At 42.3% G+C, this 10769-nt stretch overlaps 1 protein-coding gene across 3 annotated transcripts in view; it reads left to right on the top strand.

The window, feature by feature from the left end:
- The window catches only part of spp1 (secreted phosphoprotein 1), a 19840-nt gene extending 9901 nt beyond the window's left edge, over positions 1-9939 (top strand). Inside the window, exons 1-8 of one of the 3 annotated variants that reach the window (XM_032539425.1) lie at positions 162-289; positions 4577-4638; positions 4774-4818; positions 4899-4973; positions 5378-5449; positions 5922-6050; positions 6879-7223; positions 9106-9939. In XM_032539425.1, the coding sequence (XP_032395316.1) occupies positions 4585-4638; positions 4774-4818; positions 4899-4973; positions 5378-5449; positions 5922-6050; positions 6879-7223; positions 9106-9486 (1101 nt within the window). In that variant the 5' untranslated portion in view covers positions 162-289; positions 4577-4584 and the 3' untranslated portion in view covers positions 9487-9939. Of the gene's footprint in view, positions 1-161; positions 290-4576; positions 4639-4773; positions 4819-4898; positions 4974-5377; positions 5450-5921; positions 6051-6878; positions 7224-9105 lie in introns of those variants that run through there. The other 2 variants (XM_032539427.1, XM_032539426.1) reach the window with 2 other exon arrangements.
- Positions 9940-10769: the final 830 nt, after the last annotated feature.

Raw genomic sequence — 10769 nt, forward strand, 5'->3', positions numbered from 1 at the left:
GTGTGCGCCCCACACCACCACAGCACCAACCACAGGAAGAGTGGGAGAGAGAGGAGAGGTGGACCACGGAGCGGTTAAACTCATGACATCACAAGCTCCAAGCTGATTGGCTGCTGCCTGAGGCTGGAGGGTTTATAAGCCAACCAGGAGCCTCGGCTATAGGAGCAGCAGCATCACTGAGCAGTGAACAACATCCAGGGAAACCCGGGAGATAAACTAAAGGCAAAGCACGTCTGTCTGTTTCTGCTCCACAGTCTGCAGCCACTGAAGTCCTGAAGCTTCAAACAAGGTCAGAATCAACATATGACGACAGATTCACTGTGTACAGTGTTTGCAAGAGACCGGTGGTGTGACGAGAAGTGGGAGGGCAGGTTAATGTTTGTATAAGCTGCAGGAAATAGACTTTGTTTAGCCTAAATAGTAAGAATTCTTTCTTTCATGCATTTGAAATAGAGTACCAAAAATAGACTTGCCAAAAGTATGTGTTTTTCATGGTTTGGCCCGGGCCTCTTAGTTCCAATGAAGCAAAGTTTTAATGCTACATGCAGTGACATTTTAGACTAAAAGTGTGATTCAATCTTTGTACAAAGGGCCTTCTCCAAACTGTTGCCACAAAGGTAGCTCTTTAAATAAATTGTTTTCCCAGTTTGGCCAACTAGCCTGCAAAGAGCTGTGAGCCAGACCTTATCACTCAACATCAGTGTTGGACTTCACTAATGCACTTGAATGGGAGCAGATCCCTGCAGCCAGGTTCCAACACCTTGTAGAAAGCCAGCCCAGAAGAATGCTGGCTGATACAGCAGCAGATTAACACCTGCGGTTTTAGAATGACATGTTCAACTATCACACATGGTGAACACGTCGGGTCATTTTTCGTTATGGATTTCTTCTTCCAACTTTGTAAAAAGAAGCACTCAAAATGTTAATTTTACAAAAACTACCCCTGCAAACAATCATCCAACGAAAATATTTAATTTAATTTAAATTAATTTTATTTTCTTAAAGGTCCCGTTACATGATGCTCTTTGGATGCTTTTATATAGACCTTAGTGGTCCCCTAATACTGTATCTGAAGTCTCTTTTATATAGACCTTAGTGGTCCCTAATACTGTATCTGAAGTCTCTTTTATATAGACCTTAGTGGTCTCCTAATACTGTTTGTGTACTCTTTTTTATTTTTGATCTTTTTACAAATCAACTACTTTTTAAGTGTTTTAAAAAGCACTGTAATCTTTACAATGTAGTTTCCAGGTACTGACAATTTGTGTAACAAGTTCTTCTTCAAATGTAGAACTCAATAATAGATTGGAATGGCAACATTGTTCTGCAATGGACTTAGGGTAAAGGGTCATTGCTTTGGAGTCCAACTGCAGCATGATGGCTTTTACACAAAACAACTTGCAACTTAATTTTGACTGATTTTCATACTCACTTGTACATTACCAGGAGTTAAAAGTCAGTTTAGAACACAGTTTAGAACTTGTGGAGCAACATTAGGGTTTAGTTATCCACCATAAAAGCTCTGCAGTTCATTTCAGTTAATTATGAGTTCTTTTTTAAGACTTTACGGTGGTGGCAGTCGGCCTGGGATTGGTTGGAGGTGAAGCTGGGGGCGGCTGCATTTGATTGGCTGATTTGTAACAGAGTGAAGCCAGGAAGGGGAAGATGTGGGTAGCAGGGAAGTCATTTCTTGATGTTACATGACCAGGTCCAGCCCTGACTAACCACGCTGAGTAAACACACTGACAACACACACATCCTGATTAACTTCCAGCTCAGTTAACCGTGCTTTTAACTGAAGAGCTGAAGAGAGAGAGGCATGCTGGTAGTCGACCGGTTGAGTCTCAAAGTCACTGGTAGACTCGCAACCTCACCACGACTATTAGAATCCAGGAAGTCAATGTCCCTCGCAAACGAAAAAAGTATGGCCCATTAACTCTCGTCAAATCAAAACTTGACGTTTTTACACTTTTTCAATTTAACAGAGAAGTTATGACATGTTAATTAGTGAGCTTTGGGATGGCTGGTTGACGGATTTTGTTACTTTTGGACATTTTCCCCCGCTGTCTTTATGCTAAGCTAAGCTACTTCCCATGCTAGCTTTAGCTTGATATTTATAGCATTGAGACTCAATCATCTCATACAGGTTTTGCAAATAAATTGAATAAGCACATTTCTGAAAATGTCAAACTTTTCTCTATCCCTAACCACTATAGTACCGTGTCTAACCCCAACCCCAAAACCACTTATTATCAACCCTGAAACAAAGACTGAACCTTTAAACAACCCTTGGACGAAGTGAGGACCAGACAAAAAGTCCATTCTCTCCAGGTTTGGAATGTAAATTGGCCATCTCAAAGAAAGACGTACAGAAATACACACACATATACAGTCATATGGGCGTCCATCATGTCTCTGCTGCACTGTGGCTTTCCAGTTATAACTGGGTGAATTACACAGTATAGGAAGAGTCCATCATTATAGATAGATCCAGACACTCTGACTGCTCCTCCCACAGCATACACAAAAAGAAAAGTTTGTATAAGGGAGGGGAACAGAGAGACAGAGAAATGTTTTTAAAGCTGCTGTTAACAAGGTTTAATCACTGCAGTGAAAGAGGGATGCTAAATATTGAAATTTTTGCAGATATTTCACTGTAAATGTCTCCTTCAGACTGCTGCTGTCAACAAATCCCGAGACCAAAACCAACAATGAACTCATCCCACTACCAAGTGTTGTCTCTGTACATGCCTGACATATCTTATTCCTCTGTTACATTGAGCTCCATTGTTGTCTGAAAACTATTAATACAAGGGTTAAAAACAGATCAATGTTCTTTCATTACCAAGAACACACAATCTAGTTTATTTGGATTCAGTCCCACATACACCGTCCTGCTGCTGGATATACTTACATGTACTAGGGTGTACATGGTTCTCAATCTTTTTTAAATAATCCCCCTCCTTTTGAAATTGAAATTATTGGACCCCTAAACACCAAAAAGCCTATTTAAAGTGGTAAATACAGCCATGCACCATCAGTGTCTCTGATTTACTAAACAACAACATTGTGGGCCTTATTGTGCCACCAGCGTCTTTGCTAGTTGTCAATTACAACACCAGCGCCCATCATTGCGCCCACAGGCGTGCTGGTCTTACAGTGAGGTGTGTTCAGGTGCATTTTTAGCGTATTGCTATCTTGAGGCAGCAGGAAGTGATCCTGTGCGTCACTGACCAACCAAAACCTGGTCTAAAGTCAATAGCGCAGCATTTCATTGTAATTTTAACAACTAATTAGTAAATTACCCTAAGGTTTAAGCACAGCTTGCACACACTATGCTTGTCACACACACACATACACAAACATGCAATAGGTTAAAAATAAAAATACAACCGTGCAAATCCGCCATCATAATAGCGATGCACCAGGGTACAAACGCACCTGACAATCTGATTGGTTGATTGCATGTTACGCCAAAAACACACCTATGACTTAATGAAGACACTAAGTCCAACCGCGTTGAACCATGCGCCTGGCACACGGACCCTTCTTTCTGCCGTCAAACTAGCAAAAGTGGATTTGGACACGCCTTAAACGCACCTGCGCCATGCGCTTCACGCCGTGCGCTTAGATCATTAAAATAGGGCCCTAATACTTAAAACCCCCTAAATGCTATTTCAAATGTTTAGAATCTATTACTATTCTTCCATTAGTATGGTATACTTATTTTAGAATTATGCATGAAACAATCACATGCACCCCTTGCAGTACTCCAAACTTAAGCCCTTTTGGGAAACAATGTACCACAGCACCAAGTTCCCAACAAATGTACTACTTCCTCTTGTTTTCTGAATGCTAGTTTAGCATTTTGCGTTATTTGCCACTGCTTATGGACAAAACCATGGCAGCTCATGCAGATTTCTGTCCTAATGCCTAAAAAAAAGAAACAGTAGCTAAGTCTAATCTATTACAAGAAAGCATCTCAGAGGGTGCTCTGCAAAGTGATGAGGAAAATGTAAACTAGACTCACACGGTAGTACCTCGAAATGTTAAATGAATTACTCCCTTAAATCTTTTAAGGCCAAACACCCACATTCATCTCCTTCATACCTGTTATTTTCTCACATCTTCTGGACCCAAATCAGCCAGAAACATCCGGACTCGTAGTTAAATCAACCCAGCACTGAAACGATGTGATTTTCTAGCTCTGATGACAGGACGTTTTTACTGTATCGAAACAGAGTTGTCAAGGACACACAACCACTTGCTTAGGTCTGTAATTTAAGACTTAATGACTTCCTGTGAACCTTCAAGGCCTCAGGAAGTGCCACTGCTAGTTAACAGGCACATGCCCATGCAGCCTCCATTTTTAGGAAGGAATCTTGGTTTTACCGAGGAGACTAGCAGCTTGTTTTCACTTTGACATGGCATTGTGTTTCCTCTGAAGTTATGGCCTCCGCACGACTATTTTTGGTGCCGTACGTTCTCTGTGCATCATTATGTTTTTATTGTTTTGTACGATGATGTGTTATTGTGTGACTTCAAACTGTGTGTTTCTGGTTTTTGCCCCGTCCAGACACAGAAATGAAAGTGGCCGTTATTTTTGTTCTGCTCTTCGCCACAGTCCTCTGCCGGCCGGTGAGTCATGTTCTCTGTTCACAACTGTTGCAGACTTGAGAACAGCAGCTTTGTCCTTCGATGACAATACTCATTCGACATTAGATGTGGTTTGTTTTCGATTCAATTTCTTTAATAGCTTTGTTTGCTTTTTAGGCAAGAAAGGTTTCTGTCAGCAGTTCAGAGAGCTCCGAGGAAGCGGTGAGTATCCGGAAAGAGACAGAGAAAGAGAAAGAGAGAAAGAATTTTCCACTTTGACTGATGTTGGTTGTTGTCCACAGGTGAGACGGCCAGCGGCTCCAGCCCTCAGTAAACAGGCGGCAGAACGTCCTCAGAACCGTGCAGCTCCTGTACAAGTAATACTCTTCTCTTATAATGTTTCATTGATGATGTCATCATATTGGAGGAAATGTTTAACAGAAAATCTGGGTTACAAACTGAAGGTGTGGAGCATGAAAAATGTGGCATTATGGAGGCAGGGACCGTTAAAAGAGACTTGAGTTGCATTATGGGAAATTGAGGTGACCCAGGGATCTAGTGACCATTCAGGGTTTTTTGGGTTTAATCTGTGTCTGGTACAGAAACCCTGAAAGACAACATCATAATAATAGAAAAAGAAATCATCAATACATCATACTGAGGCCCTGTCTTAATCACACGGAAGTCGGCGGAGGCCCGACAGCCTTTCTCTGAGACATGTGACATACATGAAGTACCAAAAAAAGCTTCATCACATTATTGTGTCTCTCTTACGTTGCAGAACATTGTTGCAGAACCGGCAGCTGCTGCTGCCAGCTCAGACGAGAGCCCAGAAGGCTCAGACGAAGACGAGGTGAGACCTTTACTAGATCAAGGGTCCTTTTAACTGAGAGAGAGACGGAGCAGGGACCCCTTACTACATATATTGTATAAAATGAAGTTGCACAATAAACCGGGCCCTACAACAATGTGTAGGGCCTTCATACCTTTTTTGCATTGAATACTAAGCTATTAAAATAGCCTGCTATTCATTTCATAAATCATGTTTTAATGTTAAACGTACAGTGCATTTAGCATAGTGAACCCTTAGGATGAACTGTGTATGTGGATGGCTATCTTAGTGACTACCATAGCAGTGGGGATTTAGGTTTGCTAATAATATGTTGAATAAATGTTGAGACTTACATTTTTGAAAAGAACATTCTAAAATTACAATAATTTGGAGGCCCCCCCTGCACTGATTCTGGGGACCCCCTAGGGGCCCCAGACCCCCTGTTGAAGATCCCTGCATTAGATCAATCATTGTGTTTGAACGATCTCTACAGCAGGCGGCAGCAAAGGCTCTCATTGAGATCACGTCTGACGACACGGACACAACTTCATCCCCAGACACAGCCACTGTCAACGGTGAAGACGACGATGACGATGATGATGACGATGACACAGAGGAGAGTGTAAGTGATACACCAATAAAAGATCTGGCAACATATAGAGCATAAAGTCTATTTTCTGGGTGTTAGTGGACAAGGTTGGCAACTGAGACTGTAAATAAGCCTCAGTTATTAAAAATCAAGCAGCAAAAAACAAATTTAAGACTTAGAATATGTTGCAGAAGGCAGTAGACTACCCACTTTGAGAAAACTTTGATGTTACTTAGACATATGTTAGAGGTTTCTGATCTGTGATAGTTTGTGATTTGCATACGTTTTTAAATTTACTATAACTAGAGATGCTTTCAGGCTCACTGGCAAAAACGTGTGTGGAAATTTTAAAAAATCTTCAATTTGGGTTAGGGTTAAGAGGACAACAGGTAACGATTATTACAACTCAACCAAATTAGACACAATGCACAACGAACAAACAAAACAAGAAATACTACCGAATCAGTCAGAATTCATAACTGTCGATAAAATACAGACATAATAGAATTTAGTCTCAAACATGAGTGCAACCCCTCAAATATTGTAGACCTGCTTTCATTTTGGTTTCATGTGTATACATTTTTCCTGGTAACTTTAATTTTTTAACACTTTTTTCAGTCAAATTTTGACTTTACTTTGGACAGAACTAGTAGCTAATGCTACTTAAGCTAACAAGCTCGTAGTTTTGTGCCAAACTAAATCTTGTCGAATATTTGTCAAAAAGCTAACTCAGCAAATAGGATTTTCGGGGACGAAACACAGATGGTGAAATCCATAGGAAGGTACAGGCGAGGCATGTCTGCCTGGATGCCCCCAACACCATCTCTCTGACATCTCACCTTACCACCTCTGTGTCTCCAGGAAACCAACGATGATGAATCTAGTGACAGCTCAGAGTCGGGTGAGTCCTCCACCCCCGCTACCGCCACCGACGCCCCTGTGGTCGTGACAGAGGAAACCGTGGCTGCAACCACTCCTGAGTCCATCGTGCCTTCCATCGTCACCGACACAGACGCAGGCCGCGGCGACAGCTTGGGAGGCTACCCCAGCGACTACAAGTCCATCGTCTACGTGGAGGACAAATCCTACCAAAAGGTCCCTTCTCCCTACAAGTCCTACGAGTTTATCGGCACGGAGAAGAAGATGGCCTACGACATGACAGAGGGCAATGAGGTGGAGAAGTCACCGACAGTGTACAAGGTACAGGTTAGTTTGAGTTTCCTAACAGCATAAAGACCTTTTCACACTAGCTAAGTTTCCATCCACTTGTCAATAGAATTATCTGAAGGTCGGTAAAAAAACTCACGTGAATAAAGCTGGTAAAAGTGTTTTTCCGTCCAATGGCTTTAAAGCCAATAAAAACCTGTGGTAATGACGTCACATGCTTTTTTGTGATCAAATTGGTATATGGAATTGATTTTGATTCAAGCAAACATTTGCGAACAAAGTTTTTCTAGACAAAATGGATCGCGCCTTTGTTGTCTATCAACAAATGATCAGTATTGGACAAGTTGTAGTGCCAGCAGATAGCGACATAGAAAACAATGACGCTATCAACACCGCTATGACGATGCAGATGCAATTTGCCTTCTATTGTCCCTCCGGCACCGCTGCGAGACTCTTCATTGAGACATGTCTTGCTGTTTGAGCGTCTTCCATCTACTCCGGTGGACGTCCCACGGCTTGTCCTAACCCTTGTCGGCCATTTCCTTCGCGAGTTCCTGATAAATGAAAGTCAATAAGTCTCTCATCTCCTCGTCCGTCCACTGAAATCTGTCTTTGTTGACACCCACCAAGTATGCAAACAGAGAGGAAAAACTGGACGGAAACTGCAACCGTAAAAGGTCTTCAAACTTAATTGCAGCTCATTATTTATTCAGCAAATAACTTTACTGTTTATCGCAGAAGCCGTCTATCCGACCGAACGTATTTCCTTTGCGTCAATATTCATGAAATTCCATCGGATTTTAATGTTTCCATAAGGCATTTTTCATTCGATTTCACTTAATTCGGATAAAAACGTGTGGATGGAAACATAGCTACTGGGAGCAATTGCCACAACTGGTAATTCATTTTCAATGAGATGTGAGTGGGTAGGTGGGGAACGATCGCAATCCCGTGATACAGTTGGTCACACACACACGCGCCCGAGCGCTGCCAGATTTGAATTGTGTGGAACTTTTTACAGTGCAAATCAATGAACAAGAGCCTTGTTCTGCTGTTTGTAAGTTAAAATATAAAACAATCACCAGGGCATAGACAGCAGGGCTTTTGCTTGTCAGAGCGAGACTGGATTTATCGGGCTACGTCTGTAATTATGGCGCTGCTAATTTATCTAACTTTACCTTAAAACAGTCTGTGGTTAGGAAAGACTAGTATCGCCACTATTTGTTGTAAATCGACGTGTGATTAGGGACACATGATACCGCAGTCAACTAATCTCATTCATTTGTAGGGCAGGGACACAGTAGGGCCCCGAAAATGGTTACCACTAGTGTTGCCACAGTTACATGAATTGTCCTCATGTTTATAGTAAACCCAGGATTTATAGCAGCTGAGTAACGTCAGACAATCTACTTCCTGTTTACACCTTCACGTTTATGCCCTGTGTATGTGATTAATCATGAGATTAGTTCTGCTACTGGGGCCAAAGATCTTCTGTGGACAGAGATCATTTTTATTTTGAAACACTGCATGAAAATGTAGTGAGGACGTAGCCTATATTATTATGGATCCAACTGCAGTTCTAGGCAAGACCCGCTCTTTAACAGCATTTGCACGCCACGGTTGGCCAGGCGTCCATGCTCATGTGAGGTACAGGCCCCAGTTGGTTCCTATCCCCTGATCAATAAGCTATCCAAACTAAAGTCAATGCCTAACCCCAACCAATCGGGCAGCTTTGTAGGGAAGGTTTATAACTGCAGTTGGACCCATAACATCCCACCATAACCATGCTGTTAACAATATACCGAACCAGAGCTAGAGCCTAAAAACTCCACAAAACCTTACCCCATAAATGGATTCTTCTGTTCTCCCGAGACAAATCCTAGACACTAATGTCCCCGTCCCTCCTCGGCCTCACCCCCAGGCTCTTCAGGTCCACTCTGACCCGATGGAGGAGGACACCAGCACCCCTGAGGTAGAGAGCCAGGGCCTGGACACCTCCTCTGGCACCTCTCAGGATCAGAAACTTAACCCCCGCCAGGCCTCCCTCCCAGAGGAGGAGGAGAGCGCTAGCACCACCGAGAGCTCCAGCGCCCCAGAGGAAGAGGAAAGCGCCAGCACCGCCAGCGATAGCGCCAGCGCCAGCCAGGAGTCGGAGGACGAGGACAGCCAGAGCAACGAGGAGGCCACGGCCACACCCGGAGCGGCCGACAGCGAATCCGATGAGAGTGCTGGGAGCGATTCCGATGAGGAAGGGGCGGGACCTGACACCACTGACATGCCGGTGGTCATCACTGCCAAATAAGCAACGCCCATCCAGGAAATGGGCTGGACGCTGGTGTCAGATAGAGTCATAAAAGAGCACACGCTGCATCCAGGTGCAAACATTCCACTGCAGGGCCAAATAGGGACAGCCGAGGCTTCATTAATTGATTTCAATGTGTTCAAACTATATTTTTGTGATTATTTGTGCACCTTTTGGAAAGCAGAAATGCTTTTCCTTTTGGATTGTATTTAAATAAACCAATAACCCTTGCACCCTGTGGTCTGGTTGCCCTGGTAAATCCTATGTTTGTACCCCAAAGGGGAAAAGTGGTAAGATTGCTACCTGCAACAGGAGGTGGACCTTTGCCCCCTCCCCCTCCCCCCTCTCCCCTCTCCCCCCTCCCCCTTATGGCAGGGTGAGACGTCATAACTGGAAAAGAACAAAGAAACAAAGTTGAGTCCTGATATCTAAACTAAAAAACCCTACATTTAACAGCCATATGCAAACCTACATTTTTATGTGCTTATAAAAAAGAGTGAAAATTGCACAGTTTATTTAAATACTCATAATCATTTCTAGCATAATACAATTTAAACTTGACATTAGGCCATACATTTGCTGCCGGTGTGGCTTAGCTTTGTTGCTCGCTTGCTTTTATCAAAACTGCTGGTGTAGATAAAAGGTTGAGAGAAACTCTATTACAGAGTTTAGTTTAGTCCGGTATAGATGCAGTGCACGAAAACACACACACACAGACACACACACACACACAAGCACACATTTGCAGTTCTTACCTACACTACATGTTGTTCGTCCCATGTTTTTTACTGTAATGTATCATATTGTACCATTTCTTAAATATGAATAAAGTTCTTTTTCATAAAAAGAAGACTTTGTTGTTGACATTTAAAGACGGGTTGTTGACATTTGTTTTAGACGTAAAGACAGGAAGGGCAGAAAAGATAGATATAGAATAAGTAAGGATGTCAATGATTTACAAAACTTAATCGCTAGTAATTGCATGATTGTTCATAGGTAAATTGTGATTGTCACTTTTTTAAATCTTTTTCATGTACTTTGAAAGGGATATTTTTTTAAGTTGTTAATGCTCAAGTTGTATTTGAGAGTCAAGGTCCTCTGTTGGATACATTGAATGAACTGAACTATTAGCTGTTATCGCTTTAATTTTGACAGCCCTAATAATAAAAAGTGCGTAAGGTGATGACTATATAAACAATGCACAATTCAATAAGGAGAGACATGTATGCAGAAATGCAAATAAGATTTATTTTACAGCTCAAATAAAATGTACAAAAACTTTG

This window comes from Etheostoma spectabile, chromosome 16 (genome assembly GCF_008692095.1).
Source record: "Etheostoma spectabile isolate EspeVRDwgs_2016 chromosome 16, UIUC_Espe_1.0, whole genome shotgun sequence".
In the NCBI taxonomy this organism is placed as follows: domain Eukaryota; kingdom Metazoa; phylum Chordata; class Actinopteri; order Perciformes; family Percidae; genus Etheostoma; species Etheostoma spectabile.